We start from the raw sequence: 19,490 nt of genomic DNA, 5'->3' as shown, positions 1-19,490 counted from the left end.
GAAGTAAAACTTTCTAATAAGGGTACCTGTTCTGGGGACAACTATCATTTAAGAGGGGCATTCCCACTTTGGGAGAGTTCCTCTAACTTCTTGTTGCATCTCTATGACAGGAACTAAAGGAAAATGGCTTCAATGGTACACAGAAAACAAAACAAAAAAAAGAAATACCTGGCAGGGGTTTTAACCCTTCCCTACCCCATCCAAAATAGAAATAATGCTATACAATACACTTTAAGTTGTACATGCATGTGTAACTGTGGCTGTACAAGACTGTTTTCTTTTTTTTTCTCAGAATGATCATTTATTTTGAAAATACATTAGTGCTAATGCTCCCAAACCCAAAGCTAGGACAGACAACAGACCAGGTGGTTCTGATCCTTCGTTCTCCATTTCTTTATGTTCCCCGGATTGCATCAGTTCACATAAACCACATCTGCATGCCTCACAAAGCTCTGTGTTATGTGGACCATCCAGGGGGCCAAAGATTCGTGGTTTTGAATCTTGATATTTATCATTCACCCCATAGAATTTCCTTTGAATTTTATAGACTAAATTACAAACAACTCTTGCAATGTTGTCAGATGTCATTGTCGGGTATTCCTCACGATGGATGCAACTTTCACAACCCTGCTTGAAAATCCTCATTCTCACTATTCCATGTTTCAGACGCTTGTTTTGATTTAAAAGGAACAATATGAATACCTTTGATGAGTTCCAGCTGCGTGCACAGCGTGAGCAACGGAAGCTAAAGGGAGGAGAAATATACAGTCAGATCACAACTGGGATCTCTCTTTGGAATGTAAGGGTTAAACTAGAATTCATTGATAACGTGCAGCAGTAGTATTTCGCAGCTTTGCAATATTCTACAACTTTTTATTAAGTAGCAGTGTAATGTTCAGCTCCTAAAATGTTTCCAAATATGGTATGGTTCTAAATCCTAATGGTTATTATATCATCTGTAACAAGGCAATCAAGTGCTGCCCTATGACTCCATTCACACCACGGGGACAGCATTCCAGTGCTTTTTTTCGTGCATTTTTTTAACACGTTTCAGTACTTTAATGAAAATCAGCCTCAGCTGCAAAAACACACTAATAAAATGTGCAAAAAATGATCAGTGCATTTTCATTGAAGTCTATGGAGAAAAATGAGCTGATTGGCACCATAAAAGTAGCTCAAGGACTACTTTAACCACTTGCTGACCAGGGTGTTTAAACCCCCTTCCCATCCAGGCCATTTTTCAGTATTCAGCACTGCAGTATTTTGACTGACATTTATTCCGTCATGCAACGCTGTACTGAAATTAATTTTATACCATTTTTTGGGGACAGATAGCTTTCTTTTGGTGGTATTTAATCACCACTATGTTTTGTTTTTACTATATAATGAAAAAAGTACTGAAAATTTTGAAAAAAAACCTGTTATCCCTACGTTATGTTATAAAACATTTATTATTACCCAATTTTTTGGTAAAATATAAAAGACGGGGTCACGTTGGGTAAATAGACACCAAACATGTCAAGCTTTAAAATTGCACGCACCCGTTAAATCGCAAAAAACTACCATACTCAAAATTGACCACAGTCGACGCTTTAAAAGCTTTTACCGCTCATCAGTTTAGTGTTATCAGTGATTGATGGCCCTAAAATTATTGCTCTCACTCTGACGTTCATGGCGATATGTAACATGTGCGGCTCAATGGATGTAATCGTCGTTTTTCGCACGTAGGCGGACTTGACGCATGCTTGCGTGTGCATGTGGGGGCGGGGGACTTTAATTTTTTAATTTTAATTTTTTAATTGGTTTGATATGTGACTTTTAATTTTTTTTTTTTTGTAACTTTAATTTTTTTAAACCTTTTTTTTGTCTCACTGAACTTTATTGCTATCACATAGGGAGCAAACAAACTCCCTATGTGACAGCCAATTTGCAGTGTCACAGGTCCTCTTTATGGAGACATCAGGGGTCTTTAAGACCCCTAATGTCACCTTGGGACCCCCAGAGAAGCTGATGAAGCAGAGACCCAACAAATGATCGGTCAGGCTGGAAATGTTTTTTTTAATCAAAGAAAATCGGTGGATTAGTGGCGTTTTCGTACAAAAAAATTCACAAGAACACTGTACGTGCGCAAGCGACAATCCATTCTGTCGATTTACAAAATTCGGTGAGTTAGTATTGCTAACAAACGATTTTCGAAATCAACATTGGACTGAGCATGATGGAGTATTAGAACGGAAATCAAACGAGGGTTCGATGACAGCACAAAATAAATCGAAAGATAATCTACTAGTGTATGGCCAGCTTTACAATTCATCTAGATAAATGGTTGTTAAGAGTGAAAATGTGGGTTGATGCAGTTGTTGAGAGTGAAGACGTGTTGGTGTAGAGGCTGAGAGTGAAGACATGTGTTGGTCGAGTGGCAGAGAATTAAGATGTGTGGTGGTGCAGTGGCAGATGTGTGAAGGCATGTGTTGGAGCAGTGGCTGAGGGTGAAGACATGTGTTGGTGCGGTGGCTGAGAGTGAAGATGTGTTGGTGCAGTGGCTGAGAGTGAAGATGTGTTGGAGCAGTGGCTGAGGGTGAAGACATGTGTTGGTGCAGTGGCTGAGAGTGAAGATGTGTTGGTGCAGTGGCTGAGGGTGAAGACATGTGTTGGTGCGGTGGCTGAGAGTGAAGATGTGTTGGTGCAGTGGCTGAGGGTGAAGACATGTGTTGGTGCAGTGGCTGAGAGTGAAGATGTGTTGGTGCAGTGGCTGAGGGTGAAGATGTGTTGGTGCAGTGGCTGAGGGTGAAGAAGTGTGTTGATGCGGTGGCTGAAAATGAAGAAGTGTGTTGGTGCAGTGGCGGAGAGTGAAGATATGTGTTGGTGCAGTGGCGGAGAGTGAAGACGTCTTGATGCAGTGGCTGAGAGTGAAGACGTGAGCATTGGTGTGCTGGCAGAGTGTCAGGAAATATATGAAAGTAGGGTAGTGCTGGTTGCTGTAAGGACAGAGAGTGAGTAAGGATGCATAAATTAACATTTACTACAAAAAATCTTGGTTGAAAGTTGGTTTAGCTGAGATTTTATGTATTAATGTGTAAAATATATAATATTATTTAAAGGCTTAATAAAATGCACATGCTTTGTTTACCTTCCAAAAGTATCCTGTGTATAAATCAATCCCTTGTCTTGTTTTGTAAGATTCATATCAAAGCGGAGATCCCATGTATCTGGAATTCCAAATTCATCAATCTTATTGGCAAATTTTTCTTTCCATGCAAACTCATTCATTTTCAGTCAATGTGATTTCTGCAGTTGTTGACTTCCTGCAATAACACAGCATAGAAACATGAACAATTCCTCGATAAAAGGGTTAAAGTTTTTAGACTTTTAATAGGCTTTTACTTTTATAACCATTTTAAATTTCTTTGAATTATTTTTGTGTTTCTGTTTAAGGAGCCAGTGGCCCATTTGTGTCTCTTGGCAAACACTTTTCTACTGTAAGGTCCAGCAGTGTTTAGTGGTAGGTCTTCATTAAAAAAAACTAAATTTTGAACGGCTTGCAGTGCTTTAGTCACCAACCATATATGCCAGTATAAAAGAGTAAAAGCATTAATGTATTCTTTGGTAGCCTGGGCTTATATTCTCAAAAAAAGGAAAATATTGCACAACGTGAATGCCACTAAGCAGAGTATTGATTAGTGTTTCTCTGTCCCAGTAACACTAATACTCCCTGTTTTGCAGTTACACACCTCTAATGCATTTTACCCATTGGGTTAAATCATACAGAAGTACACTACCCTACTTAGTGGCATCCATGGTATGCACTATTTTCTTCTTTTTTGCTTCATTACCTGCACCTGGGAGGCTCTTACAGGGTGAGGAGTCCAATACAGGAATAAGAGTAGTAATGTTTGTGTTGGAGCCTGGGCTTACACATACTGTATCTTCAGCCCTATTCCCTCAGTCTTACCACTGACATAGTACTTGTCAGCTCCCCTTCATTCTGTGCATGTGCGCCACAGCTCTGTTCATTCCAATTGGTAGCCACGCCCGTGGTGGCCTCTAGCAGTCTGTGAAAGACTCTTTCCCTATATGAACAAAAAGGCTGCAGCACATGTGCAGAATAAAGAGGAGCCGACCAGGTCCATATTGGCAGTAAGATCGCTGGTTCAAGAAGGAGAGTAAAGGTGCCCATACACTGCACAATTCTCGTACGAGAATCACGGGAAATCCCGCGATCGTAGGAGAATCAAGCAGTGTGAATGAAGACGTGCAACCGTTTCTACTGTACGATCGCACGTCTTTTGTCTAAGGAGCATACTAGAAAACAGGCCGAGAATCGTACGATTTTCGGCTGTTTTTTAGCATGCTCGGGAGACAAATGCCGAACGGGCCGGTGTGCGCAAGCGCACACTGCCCATTCAGCATTGCGGTCATCGGAAGCACGCCCCTCAGGGGGGCGGGCTTGCGATGATCGCAAGTACGATCTGCCTGTCCAAGATGGGCAGATTGTACATTTTTTTAATTACTTTACAACCATCGCAAGACTAAGGTCTTGCGATGGTTGTAAAGTGTATGGCCACTTTAAGTATTATCCCAGGCTGCCTACACACAGAAAGGGATTTAATAAAAGAAAAGCTTCACCAAATGTAAAATTATCCTTTAAAGATGCTCTGTCATTTTAAAAAAACTGCTGCAGACATACAATGCCTTGCGAAAGTATTCATCCCCTTGGTGTTTTTTCTGTTACAACCAGAATTAAAATGAAGTTTTTTGGGGTTTGTACCATGCGATAGCAGATATCCCATCGTACACGTAACCGGTAAATCCCCTGTAGTCTCTCAGTGGGTGCTGTAGTGACAAGTTGATGGGGCTGCTGAATGTAACATAGAGAGTAACATAGAGAGTAAGGCACTAGCACACCAAAATCATCATCAAAAGGTCTTTACTGATATTGGTTGATTAGGAAAGCACAGGAAAAAAACAGAACAGCGTTTTGGGACCATGCAGGGTCCCTTCATCAGGCTTTGCGATGAGATGTGATATGTTGCATTGCCTGATGAAGGGACTCTGCGTGGTACTGAAACATCAGTGTTTTCAAGATGGACAAATGTCAATAAAGGCATTTTGATCATGAAGATTTTGGTGTGCTGATGACTTACTCTCTATGCACCATGTGATGTACACAGTATTCCTACCACTTTGCAGGTGCAAAATAAATGTTATTGTGACACAAAAAATAATTAACACCAAAAAAAAAAACTTTAGTGTGAATAAGTATTCACCCCTGTTAAAACCATGATATTGAAATATGTATGTGTGAACCTTATATGATGATTGATTTTCTATATTTTAATCTATCCAAGTTTGGAAATGTCATTTAAGCTATACTAGTGATTTTGAGTTTACAATTGGTGATCAATCAGTAAGCTTGACAAGCAGATCCTAAACATAGTTGAAACTGTTGTTAGGTATGCCCAAAATGGGATTGACGGAACACATGACTCAGGACAAAAAGTATGGCACTCCCTTATGCTGATTTGAAAGACTTTTAAGGTAAACGCCACATAGGTTATTTTAAAGTAAAACATGGATAAAAGGGCACACAACACTGATCCACAGGCACACATTCACACATACATTCACACACATACACACAACACACACATCCACGCAGACATAACCATATCCACAAACCCTCACCCACACTCACATTGGAGACAGAAACACCTGTTAGGACTATTTTTTACTTACAAACTAAAGACACGTTTCTTAAAGGAGAACTATGGGGTCAGGTCTTTTCCCCATAGTTCTCCTTAGGGTAACGGGAGGACACAAACTAGCGTCCTCCCGTTACCCTAAGCTCAGTATACCGCGAGCTACAGCTCGCGGTATTTTTCTGCTGTAAGATATACCAGGGCTCAAAATTTCAAGTCCTAAGCTACTAGCCAGGCCTGAAAAGTTACTCGCCACCAGTTGCCCCACCGAACCCCTACCCTGCGGTGTGACGCAGAGTATAAAGATCAGTAACAATGCACAGTACAGAAGTCAGTGGTGCAATACAGAATACAGAGGCCAGCTGTGTGACGCGCAGTGCAGAGGCCAGCAATGTGACGCGCCGTGCAGAGGTCAGCATTGTGACGCGCAGTACAGAGGTCAGCAATGTTATATAATAGGAAACCAGCCTTACCGGAAAAGTAGTAAACCTGCAAAGCAGGTGGGTGCTTGTAGCGACCACGGATGGCACCATGAGCAATATAGAAGTAGTAAGAATTGTCACCAGCACACCACAATATTTACATCAAAAACTCCTTTAATGACAAATTGCCATTCAGTACAAGCGCTTTCGGGGTCTATGAAGTACCCCTTCATCAGGCTCATTCTGAGCCTGATGAAGGGGTACTTCTGAGACCCCGAAAGCGCTTGTACTGAATGGCAATTTGTCATTATAGCACGTTATTAATATGAGTGCCCCACTCAATATGGCCGCAAGCGAGGGGTATACTGAGTGGGGCAACTCAGATTAATAACGTCCAAAAGATGTGGACTGGGAGGGGGGGCTCTTTAAGACTGCTCAGAATCACACCGCTGAACGATCACCTCTTCTCCCGACCGCTCCAGTGATAACGGGTGTAATCAGAGCCGCCTCTCTGAGTAGAGCTGAAGCGGCCGGGACCAAAGAGAGTGAGCGCAGAGAGCTAGCTCCGGCTCTGGATGGAACACTACCGCCGCGATAATCGCTCGCTCGCTTCTGTTCTCTCTTCTCCTTCTCAAGAAGAGAAAACAGAAGCGAGCGAGCGATTGCTGCGGCGGTAGTGTTCCATCCCTAGTCCCGCCGGCGAGGCACCATTGCTGACATTCCACTCGCCCCCCGCAATTTTCACTCGCTAATTGCGAGGGGGCGAGTGGAAATTTTGAGGCCTGAGATATACTATATTTTGTAACCAACAAGCATCTTATAGACTCATTCTGTAAGATATACCATATCCTGTAATTATTTGTAACATTAAATTAAACACATTCTGAACTTTATGCAAGCACGGAAGCAATCTTCTATTATTTAACTTTTCCCACCCTATGCTTCAAGAAAAGGAATATGACATAAAAAATCATATTTCGTGTTATTTCTTACAACCCCAAAAAGTCAATACTTTGTACAGCCACCATTTGCTGCAATCACAGCTGGTGACTACAGGAATACTGACTTCACTGACATGGAGACCATAAAAACCTGTGTATTATATAATATCATAACAATAGGGTACATCAAGCAAGCAAACCATGAAAGTGAAGCTTTTCCTTTCAATAAAAAAAAATAATTTTATACATTTACAAAACATGTTACCCACAATATTTTGCATACAGTAATTTAAAAAAAATAGTGATCTGTATAAATATGTTTTGACTTATACATGCCGGTATTAACCACCTCCGGGCCGGCCGTAGTAAAAAAACGGCCGGCCCGAGCTCTCTAGATCTGAGCGGGCGTCTTTAGACGTCCGCTCAGACACGCCCCCCCGCGCGCGCCGCTCGGCGCGCGCGAGCGGGAAATGGCCGTTTTTTAAAAACAGGCAGCGATGCCTGTCACCATACAAGCGATCCGCCGGCTGTAGAGCCGGCGGATCGCGTGTATGGGGTGCCGATCGGTCCCGTCCCCCCCCATCCGCGGCCCCCCCCGCCGTTGTACCGCTGATCCCGGGCTCCGCTGTGCCCGGTGCGAGCCCGGGATCAGCATGTCGCTTGTGACACAGGGGATCAGAGAGAGCTCGGTACACGAGCTCCCTCCGGTCCCCTCTCCGCTGCAAGAATGCGGAAGTGTTGTATAATACATCACTTCCGCATTCTTGTGTCACTCTCCAGCTTCAGAAGCTGGAAAGAAGCTGATGGAGCAGATCTCTGCTTCATCAGCTTCTTTTGGGGGGTCCTAGGTGACATTAGGGGTCTTGGAGACCCCTGATGTCTCCATAAAGAGGACCTGTCACATATTTTGCTATCACATAGAGGGGTTTTTATTAGCCCCCGTATGTGATAGCAATAAAGTTTAGTGGGAAAAAAAAAAAGTGAAAAAAAAATTAAGTCCCCCCCCCCAAATTTAAAGTTACACCATAAAAAAGAATAAAAAAACAAAAAAAAAATGTTTAAGTCCCCACCCATACATACACGCATGCAAACATGCGTCCGGGGCGCATACGTGCAAAAAAGACGATTGCGCCCATTACGCCGCACATGTTACATATCGCCGCGAACGTCGGAGTGAGAGCAATAATTGTAGGGCCATCAATCACTGATAACACTAAACTGATGAGCGGTAAAAGCTTTTAAAGCGTCGCCCATGGCCAATTTTGGGTACGGTAATTTTCTGCAATTTCGCGGGTGCGCGCAATTTTAAAGCTTGACATGTTTGGTGTCTATTTACCCGACGTGACCCGATCTTTTATATTTTACAAAAAAACTGGGTAATAATAAATGTTTCCTAACATAATGTTAAAAAAAACTTTTTTTTCCCCACATTTTCTGTAATTTTTCCTAATTATAGTAAAAAATAAAAACCCCAGTGGTGATTAAATACCACCGAAATAAAGCTCTATCTGTCCCCAAAAAATGGTATAAAATTCATTTCAGTACAGCGCTGCATGACGGAATAAACGTCAGTCAAAGTATCGCAGCGCTGAATACTGAAAAATGGCCTGGCCAGGAAGGGGGTCTAAACACCTGGTCTTGAAGTGGTTAATGTTTTTGTTAGTGATTGTTCACACCAAATGCAAACCAGATCTGCATGAGTTTCTGGATATGCAGTGCAGTGTGTTTTGTCATGTTTTTTGCAGTGTTGTTGACATATTTAAAGGCTTTCAGTGCGTTTCAGGGCGTTTGCATGCGTTTTTGATGTTTGCATGCATTCAAGAGCGTTCCAGAGCAGAAAAAATAGGGTTTGCTGCAGTTTTTTTACATGGAACTGAACACTCCAGTGTGAACTAGAGCCAAAAATACCATTAGAATACATTGGACGGAGTTTTGATCCGTTCTGTAACTGCTCTGCTCTGCGCTTGGTGTGAACTAGCCCTTATGCCTCATTCACACTGGAAACGGCCGGCACGTACAGCTCCGTGCTGCGTGCATGGCCGTATCGGACAGCTCCCGGGAAGGACAGGTGCTGTGTGTGATTAGTATGCAGCCCCTATCCTTCTCTATGGGAATATGCGGCCGTACGCCGCCCTATGCTCACCTCAAGTGCAGGCCCATACGGGTGCGAGTGTTCTGCTATGACACAGACAGGATCCATCCTATCAGCATACGAGTACGGACACCCGCACGGACGTGCAGGGCAGGTGAGCGTAGGCTGGCATATGGCTGAGTATTTCCATAGAGAAGGACGGGGGCTGTGTACTAATCACACGCGGTCTGAATAGCACCTGTCCTTCCCGGGAGCTGCCCGATACAGCCGTGCACGCAGCACGGAGCTGTACGTGCCGGCCGTTTCTAGTGTGAATGGGGCCTTATAGGATACTTTTCGAAAGGCACTCTGAATACAACTACAATAAGTACAAAGTAACATTATTTTTAGTTATAACAGTCACAGCTGTCACAAACCTCACAATGCTTCTATATGAAGTATCTATAATGTATTATTACCTTCAGTGTTCAGAATCTGCTCAAGCATGGACCAGTTCTTCTCTTATAATCACTCACTCCAGCTATTCTCCTTTTATATATTCCCATATCAGCATTCCTTTATCCCCTCCCATAGGATCAGCAGCATGAGTCTGAGAAACGAAACTGCAGCATCTCTCTGTTTTCATTTTTATGTCAGACCATAGAAAGCCTGTTGGATGTGTGATACTGGAATAGCAACACTCCCACTACAACAAGTTTTACAAGGCTGCTATGGGATTGGAGGGAAAATCTAAAGGTGCCCATACACCTTACGACCATCGCAAGACTTTTGTCTTGCGATGGTCGTATGCTCATTAAAAGCCCGTACGATCTGCCCACCTTGGACGGGCAGATCGTACTTGCGATCATCGAAAGCTGAGGGGCGGGCTTCCGATGATGGTAATGCAGAACGGGCAGTGTGCGCGTGCGCACACCGGCCCGTTCCGCAGCTATCGGGCTAGCAGGCTAGAAACCCGCCGAGAATCGTACGATTCTCGGCTGGTTTTCAAGCATGTTGGCTCGACAAAAGACGTGCGACCGTACAGAAGAAACGGTCGCACGTCTTAGTTCACACTGCTCGATTCTCGTACGATCGCGGGATTTCGCCCGATTCTCGTACGAGAATCGAGCAGTGTATGGGCACCTTTAGAGATTTGCATGCACACACTTCTTAAAAGTAAAGAAATGTGATACCAAGAGGTGGAACGATAAGCACAGTGACACGTACTAACAGATTCACAGATTTGCAGGTGCTGAAACAGATGCATGCTTGCAGGATTTTCTTGCTTTTTCTTGCTCTTTAAAATGTCTTCTCTTTATCTAGTTTTTAACATTTTCCCTGTTGAATCAATTTTTTTTAGAACATGCTAAAATGCATATTGACTTTAAACAACCCTTGTAGTGGGGCTACTCCCACACTGCAAAGGTTAATTGCTCCTTTGTGTCTAGGTGCTATAAAAAAGTTACTCTCACCCGATCATTCCAGCCAGCTTGCTCTTAAGGTGCCCATACACCTGCCGATTATCGTACCACAATCGCGGGTGATCCCGCAATCGTACGATAATCGGCAGGTGTATGGAAGGCGTGCGGCTGGCTGGCAAGTGGTGCTGGGGATTTTTTGTGTTTTGTATTGTGTGCAGTCTCACCAGGGCTGTGCGCGATCTCTGGAGGATGTTCGGGGTCCCACCAGGGCTGTGTGTGGTCTCACCAGGTCTGTGCAGGGTCTCACCAGGTCTGTGCAGGATCTCACCAGGTCTGTGCAGGATCTCACCTGGTCTGTGCAGGGTCTCACCAGAGCTATGTGTGGGGTCTCAGGAGGATGTGTGGGGTCTCACCAGGGCTGTGTGCAGTCTCACCAGATCTGTGTGTGGGGTCTCATCAGAGCTGTGTGTGGTCTCACTGTGGCTGCGTGTGGGTCTCCCCTGGGTTGTGAGGTCTTACCAGGGCTGTGTGCAGTCTCACTAGGGCTGTGCAGTCTTACCAGAGCTGTGTGTGGTCTCACCTGGGCTGAATGCCGGTCTCACCAGGTCTGAGTGTGTGGGGTCTATTCACAGAGCTGCCGAGGGCAACCGAGTGAATGACCGATCAGAAGTGAAGTGAGCCGAACACTGTTCGGCTATTCACTTCAGGCTGGTACGGCTGATTTCAGCCGTATATCGGCTGAAATCAGCCGTACATCGGCTTGCTTCGTGTGGCTTCGGATCAGCCGAACATGCTCAGCATGTTCGGCTGACCCGAAGTGCAGAAGGAGTTCGACTCAGCCGATCCAACATCTGGATCGGCTGAGCCGAACCTCCGGCAGGCTTCTCACTGCTGTTCGGGCTATTCTGAAAGATCCCGAACAGCAGTGAGAGAATAGCCGAATGCTGCCGAGCGGCATTTGGCTCGGCTGTTCTGCTCGGTCCCTCAGAGGCACCGAGCAGAACAGAAAAAGAATGAAAAAAGTAGAAAAAAGTTAATAGAAAACGACAATTTCCTATTGTCCGGCGGCTCTGCTGCTGTAAAAAAATTAAAATAAAAAAAATCCCCCGGGCGCTCTGGGAGCCCCCCGCTCCCGGCCGCCAAGAAGAGAAACCCCGCTGTGTCTTTTTTTTTCTTTATTCTGACACGAGCAATGTCAGAATAGAGAAAAAAAAAAGACGAATTCCCATTCAAAAGCATTGGGAGTTTACTATTGGCTATTTCAATTTGCAATAGCCAATAGTAAACTAGCATTGTACCCGCCCTCTGCTGATGGACCTGATGGGGAACTGCAAAAGAGGGCGGGTACAATGCTAGTTTACTATTGGCTATTGAAATTGAAATAGCCAATAGTAATGTCCCAATGCTTTTGAATGGGAATTTTTTTTTTTTTTTTTCTCTATTCTGACATGCTCGTGTCAGAATACAGAAAAAAAGACAGAGCGGGTTTCTCTCCTTGGCGGCCGGGAGCAGGAGACTCCCGGGGCGCCAGGGAGAGTTAGATGTTTGGAGATCAGTGTCCCTGGTTAGCAACCAGGGACGCTGATCTCTCTGAAAGTGGCCGGAGCCAGCCGTAAGATCACGGCTGGCTCCGCCCAGCTGTCAGAAGCAGGCTGTCGGCCGGCCAATGGCCGGCCGCTCGGCCAGCTTCGGCTTTCAGCACGGCTCAGCGCTCGACTGAGCTGCTCGGCCGTGATCGGGAGCTGTACGGGCTATTGTGAATAGCCCGTACAGCACCCCCTCGGTTCTCCTGAACCGAAGGGGTCCTGGGGCCGAAGCTAGCCGAAGGATCGGCCGAAGCTACGGCCAGATCCTTCGGCAGCTTTGTGAATAGACCCCTGTGTTTAATCTGGGCTGCATACAGGTCCCACCAGGGCTGCATGTGGGTCTCACCAGGGCTGCATGTGGGTCTCACCAGGACTGCGTTCGGGTCTCACCAGGGGCTGCATGTGGGTCTCACCAGGGATGCATGTGGGTCTCACCAGGGCTGCATGTGGGTCTCACCAGGACTGCATATGGGTGTCACCAGGGATGCATTTGGGTCTCACCTGGGAAGCATTGGGGTCTCACCACAGGGCTGCATGTGGATGTCACCAGTTTCACCAGGTCGGCATGTGGGTGTCACCAGGGCTCTGTGCCGTGTCTCACCAGGGCTACATGTCGGAACACCAGGGCCCCATGCTGCATCTCACCAGGGCTACATGTCGGAACACCAGGGCCCCATGCTGCATCTCCCCAGGGCTGCATTCGGGTCTCCCCAGTGCTGTGCTATGTCTCACCAGGGCTGTATGGGTGGGTGCGGGGCTATCCAGTGCTGTGCCAGTTTCTGTGGGCAGCAGGAAGGAGATGTGGGTCTGGACCTGTCGCAAGGCCCTCGGCAGGCAGCCTGAGGTCGCCAGGAAGTACGGGACTTCAGGCAGCCGCTCCTGTTTAAAAATGTAGAGGGCCGGTATCGGCCCTTAGTATCTGGGCATTTTCACCAGTACAAGTATTCGTGAAAATGCCCAGTATCAGCACCGATATTAGTATCGGTATCAGTGCATCCCTACCTGAAACCTAGCGTAGACTGACAGAGCCAGCTCAAGATTCATAATAAGTAGGGATATGGGTTTTCAGTATCGAGTACGAGTACCAAAATGTTTTTTGGGGGGTACTCACCGATACTGAATACGATACCGGAAGTCCCATTAAGGAAACCGGGAGGTATGTAATAACCTTCTACCCAGCTTCCTAATTAGCTGGGCGACGATGAATGATTAGCCGCCCAGCTTCCTGATTAGCCAGGAAGCCGTCTCCATGCTCCCTCATCACCAGGTGAGGAGGAAGCCTGGAGCTGGCTTTCTGGCCAATCATGAAGGTGGGGGGCTGGTAATGACTTATCCGACGGCTTCCTGATTGGCCAGCTTTCCGACCAATCAGGAAGCCAAGCGGCAAGTCATTACACGCTGCCCGGCTTCCTCATTGGCCAGGAAACTGGCTCTATACTCCCTCATTATCAGGTGATAAGGAAGCATGGCTTTCTGGCCAATCAGGAAGCCGTGGGTAATCCCTCGCCACCCGGCTTCCTGATTGGCCAGCTTCCCGACCAATCAGGAAGCCAGACAGTGTGTAAAGACTCACGTGTGGCTTCCTGATACCGGATGTTCCGGTATTGGGATAAGTATTGGGAGCATTTGGACATGTAAGAGTATTCACCCAAATACTCGGCATCGGCACCAATACCGATACTAGTATCGGTATTGGTGCATCCCTAATAATAAGTATTGTAAGTGGGCAGAATTATATAGGTTTAGCAGACTAAGAGGGTTATTCACAAAGCTGCCAAAGGCAGCCATGTGAATTACCGGCCCGAAGAGAAGTGAGCCGAACGACGTTCGGCTATTAACTTCAGGCTTGTACGGCTGATTTCAGCCATACATCGGCTAAAATCAGCCATCCATCGGCTTGCTTTGGCTGGCTTCTGGTCAGCCGAACATGCTCAGCATGTTCAGCTGACCCGAAGTGCAGAAGGAGTTCAACTCAGCCGATCCAACATCTGGGCTGAGCCGAACCTCCGGCAGGCTACTCGCTGCTGTTTGGCCTATTCTCATAGGGGCGGAACAGCAGTGAGTGAATAGCCGAACGCCACCCAGCTATTCTGCTCGGTACCACAGAAAAAAAAGGAGAAAAACATTTTTTTTAAAGTTTTTTTTAAATAGAAAACGATTGGGCGGAGCTAGCAGTGGCAACTAGATCCGCCCCATCTGTTTTCTACTGGCCGGGACCAGCTATCATTACAATGAATCAGGTCCACCTCTGCTGATTGACAGCAGCAGTAGGCGGGTGCAATAGCCAGCCTACTATTATCTATTCCAATTTGAAATGGCTAATATCAGCCTAGCTATTCATTCCTATGCTATTTGTTTTGTTTTTTTATTTCTTTACTCTGACAGCAGCCTGCGGCAGCTGTCAAGCTAATAGAAAATAAAACATAGCAGAGGAATCAGCAGATAACAGGGAGCCAATGCTTCCCGTTATCTGATGCTTTTTTTTCTTTGCATTCAGACAGCAGCCGCAAAAAAAATAAAAAATAAACAGGGAATCAGCCGATATCAGGTGGGAGACGGGCTAGGATTGGTCAGGGTATTTTTTAAATGGGCGTCCCTCCTAACATTTAGGAGGAGGACCCCACGCTGTGTTTATTTATTTGTTTACATATTTCGGAGAGAACAGTCTGCTATGGCAGACTGTTACTCCCTGCTTCGGCTCTGTGTTAAACTCAGTCAAGCCGAAGCATATGCGTTCGGCTCGACTGAGCCCTTCGTCTGCCTTTGGCTGGTCTATGGGCTATTGAGAATAGCCCGTACAGCGGCCTTTCGGTTCCACTGAACCGAAGGGCTCCCGCAGTCGAAGCGAGCCGAAGGATTAGCCGAAGGTTCGGCTTAATCCTTTGGCCCCTTAGTGAATAACCCTCTAAACCTCACTAAGTTATCCACACATTATGTCAGTGAGCCATAGAAAATGTCCTAATTCCAGTATCTCACTATAGCTGATGTATCCACAATCTTATGCGCTGATCACGCAGAGACCATCCAGAAGGCTGTTCACTTCCAATAAATTTCAATCAGCACCCTGTAGCTCAGGAACCCTCATTCTCTTTTCTTAACTCCTTTCCAGTGTATGTATGGGACTCTTACTCATTCATTCCTAATGCCTTATAGCCAAATTCAGCTTAGACAGATATTCTTTATAGTGCTATTAAAAGTAAAGGAAAAACACTGAGATGAACTGCGAGGAAGGTGACTTTTATTGATGTCAAAATATCTTCTTTGCATAAGTCAAACAGAATATAAAGTTGGGAAAGGAGGGGAAAAGGGAACACAATGTTGAATCATAAATATACCCCAGAGTATAGCATTTTTAGTACTCAAATTTACAGTATGTCGTCAACCATTGGACTACCGGAAACAGAGTATAGTGGCAGAGCCAGCTTAGCCTTCATAATAAGTATGTATATTATAACATATATGTAATATTATATATAATATAATGTATAATAGTGTAAGTGAGGAGAATTATAAAGGTTTAGCGGACTAAATCTTACAGAATTATCCATACAATGTATCAGTGAGCCACAGAAAATGCCCTAATTCCAGGATCTCCCTATAGATAATGTATCTATAATTGTGCCATTCGGAATAAAAGAAAAACACTCAGATGAAGTGCGAGGAAGGCAATTTCTACTGATGTCAAATTATCTTCTTTACATGAGTCAAACAAAATATGCAAAACCTTACAGAGGTTCTAACCCTTCCCTAGTCTGGCCAATACTAAAACAAAGTTTTGGATGGAGTTGAACCTAGTTGCATACCTGTAAGTATACACACAGAGGAAAATACAGTAAGTACAACATTTGAACAGCAGTAGTTGAGCAACAAAAATCCTATATTGTTTAATTAGATAATGCTGTAATTGTATAAGATACATTCCTTTGGAGCGTTCTGCATTTATTTTTCAGAAATAACTCTTATTTAGATTTAATGCTTTAATACTGCTGACCACATTAGCTAAAGCATTAGCTGAAAAAAGTCCTCGGAGTGCCAAATCCTCTTGATTTTCACCAGGTTGCACCTGCCAGTCACATAAATTGTATTTGCAGGCTTCACAATGCTCTTTATCATGTGGACCTTCCGACCTGCCTGAGGATACTGGCTTCAAATCCTCATTTGGATCATACTGCTTGTAAAATTTTGTTTGGATTTTTGTGACCACATTCTTGACAACTCTTTGAATATTTTCATGTGTAATTGTGGCGTTTTCAAATAGATCATCAGAGCAGGTTTTGCATTCCTGCCTGAAAATCCTCATTTTTACAGTTCCACGTTTTGAGGTGTTATTTAGGTTCATCAGGAATAATATGTACACTTTTGATGATTTCCAGTGGTGTCTACACTTTGAGCAATTAAATCTAAAAAGACAAGAATGAGCAAGCATATATCAGAGTGAGTGAGTAAGTAATAAAACAGATACACAATAAAACACATACACAACAGATCCCAGTAAAAATCGGAACCACATGCCTTATATATTTCCATCTGCTCCAGTTCCACCAATCAGACTAAACCAAGCTCCCCTTCCCCAACAACATGTTGAATATTAGGACCACTGCACTCTATTAGAGAGCAGCGGTCTATCTATGGCAGTCTGACACATACCTGCTAGAGAGTCACGAGTACTGCAACGCTCATCACTCCATATTGAATGGAGAGCTGTAGTTGTATCTAACTGGGTCCACATTTTTAGTTAATGTCTAAATGCAATGTTAATAAACCATGCTCAATATCTGTTCATACTTTACTATAAATCTGCTTCTGCAAACATGCTTTTGCTGTATATTTAGGCTACAGTCACACCAGGTGCGATTAGATGCATTTATATGCGTTTAAAATGGTTTTCTAAACACATATATTTGCATCTAATTATTTCCTATGGATCTATTCACACCTTCCGTTTAGATGCTTTTATCTGCTGTCAGTTTTACTGCGTTTAGAAAAAATAAAAGTCAGGTGCATCCAGAAATTGATTTGAACTTTTAAATGCAACAAAACAAATGTAATTGCAAGACGCATTTATTTGCTAAAATCTCATTGGCTACATCAATTAACTGTTTCGATGGATGAATGACAGATGCATCTAAATGCACATGTGTGTAAAGGCGCATCTAGAAGCATAAAAAAAGCATCTAACCTGACAGATTTTTCAGACAAGATCTCTGCATAAAAAAGCATGGGGCAAGTGTGAATGAAGCCTTACCCGCCAAATGTGTGCTGTGTATAATACAATCCTCTATCCCCCTTTAGAAGATTTTCATCAACTATGAGTTTCCATTCATCTGTGATTTCTGATTCTTTGATCTTATTAAAAAATTCTTCTTTCCACGCTGACACACTCATTTTCACTATGTTCAGTATAATTTCTCTTGTTTTCTTCCTGGAGTAAGACAAAACATAAGCATTCAATTACCACCAGATGTGTGTAATAGGTTCAGAGACAAAAAGCATAAGAAGATACCCCCTACCCTGTCAATTGTGAGGCTATCTGGGGCCAACCACTGTAGAGTGGCTTATTGAGAAGGCCTATACTATACTATAATGCCTATCTTAATTGATGCAAATTGTATTTTTTTAAGGGTGTAACCATAGAAAACTATATTACTGCTATGGGGCCCAGCAGTAGTTTGGGGACCAGTACTGTCATTTCTGTATATAATGTATATAAATGTGTTCAAAAAGCACATCATTCTCTATAATTAAGGAGATTGACTTTTAGATGGAGAATAGGGGCAATAAGCTCTTTAGTTATGTTATGGGGCCCTATGATGTACAGTTATGTGTCTGTTGTCTATTGTTCTTTAGGTAGTGATTAGGAAAGCTGCATACAGTATTAAATTACATATAAAATGTAATACTCATTAGAAAAGTCCCATATTGGGTGACAAAATGTCTGCTTAATAGATAGGAGAAGTGAGTGTTGTCATCTTAGCACAAGAAGTGACCAGGATAGGTAAAAACAAAGGGGAAAAAATGAGTGCCGCTGCAATATCTAAGGACTAGATTATTCCTCTTGGGTTTAGATACCCTGTAAATACACACAAGCAAGAGGGAAACTTTGCAATTCCAAGTGTGGCAAGACAGTGCACTATATCAATGAATAAAGAAAAGTATATCTACGTTCTCTCTAATATGTACAGCAGACACAACATCATCAAAGGAAACTGAAAGGTGCTGTAGTTTTATGTCCTGCTATCTGGTTACAGATAATGGGAGAAGAACATGAAATGATAAAGCTGAAGCCTATAGTATATAATAGCAGAATCAATGATACAGAATGTTGGAGTTTATGTCATAGATCTTCTGTAGGGACATAATTATATGAATACATATCATATTTGATGTCACTGTTACAACATGTACATTGAGAATAAAAATGTGAATAAAACTGAAACAATTACAGAGCATAACCAAATTTAGCAAATATTGTAACTGTCATACTCATCTATATACATTTGTAAATTAGGTTATTGTAAAGGCTGTATACAATAATCACAACTCATCATGAACTGAGCAGGATTTTTATAAGGCCTCATTATATCTCACTTACCTGGCCAAAGGTTAGGAATCGTTCATGCACTCCAGCAAATCAGCTGCTTTACTGTATACAGTAGGTTTATGCATTATCATTCCTGTATCTCCTCCCATCCTTCTGTCATCTAAAGTATGACTTCAAGAAATGAAACTGTAGCAGCTTTCAGTTTTTAATGCTATGATGTTGTTTGCAATCAGTCAGTTGTGTGTGCAATTGTAATAATGGGCATTTCCTTACACATTTCAATCTGCTGCCCCCCAACAATAGCCTTATTGTATATGTTTGTATATCTGCTATCGAGACATTAGACAATACCCATAATAAGGATATGTTTAAATAATTATCAGTGTTATTTAAGTGCTTTAAAATATGTAGGCTTATATATGATTAGTCAAAATAATCTGTATGTGAGCCTAATTTTAAGAATATACGCTGTGCTGTAATGATATTAGGATAGCAAAAATGAACCTGTAAACATTTTCTAAAATGTTTGGAAACAGAACCTGCAACAAGAAATTCAGCAAAACCTTTGGCTCTGCTGCAATGTTATATATTCATAAAACATATGAAGGTTACCCACAATATTTTGCATACATTCATTTAACAAAAAATAGTGATCTATAAAACTATGTATGATTTCACATATACATTAATGTCCATGTTATAGCATACAATAAGAAAGGCACTCTGAATACAACTACAATAAGTACGAAGTAAAATTATACTTAGTTCCAACAATCACAGCAGTCACATATCTATTTAATACATATATA

General features: G+C 43.3%; 1 protein-coding gene across 1 annotated transcript in view; it reads right to left on the bottom strand.

The window, feature by feature from the left end:
- Positions 1-3,272: 3,272 nt before the first annotated feature.
- LOC108791177 (receptor-transporting protein 2-like) overlaps positions 3,273-19,490 on the bottom strand; it is a 45,116-nt gene continuing 28,898 nt past the window's right edge. The window contains exons 2-6 of the mRNA XM_018561576.1: positions 17,386-17,562; positions 16,132-16,540; positions 4,769-4,896; positions 3,953-4,070; positions 3,273-3,305 (exon numbers count right to left, since the gene is read on the bottom strand). Of these exons, the coding sequence (XP_018417078.1) occupies positions 3,273-3,305; positions 3,953-4,070; positions 4,769-4,896; positions 16,132-16,540; positions 17,386-17,562 (865 nt within the window). The remainder of the gene's footprint in view (positions 3,306-3,952; positions 4,071-4,768; positions 4,897-16,131; positions 16,541-17,385; positions 17,563-19,490) is intronic.

The sequence above is a fragment of the Nanorana parkeri genome, unplaced genomic scaffold (assembly GCF_000935625.1).
Source record: "Nanorana parkeri isolate BGI_ZX_2015 unplaced genomic scaffold, ASM93562v1 scaffold531, whole genome shotgun sequence".
In the NCBI taxonomy this organism is placed as follows: domain Eukaryota; kingdom Metazoa; phylum Chordata; class Amphibia; order Anura; family Dicroglossidae; genus Nanorana; species Nanorana parkeri.
Note: the sequence above shows the minus strand (reverse complement) of the source record. Positions and strands in the feature narration are given on the sequence as shown.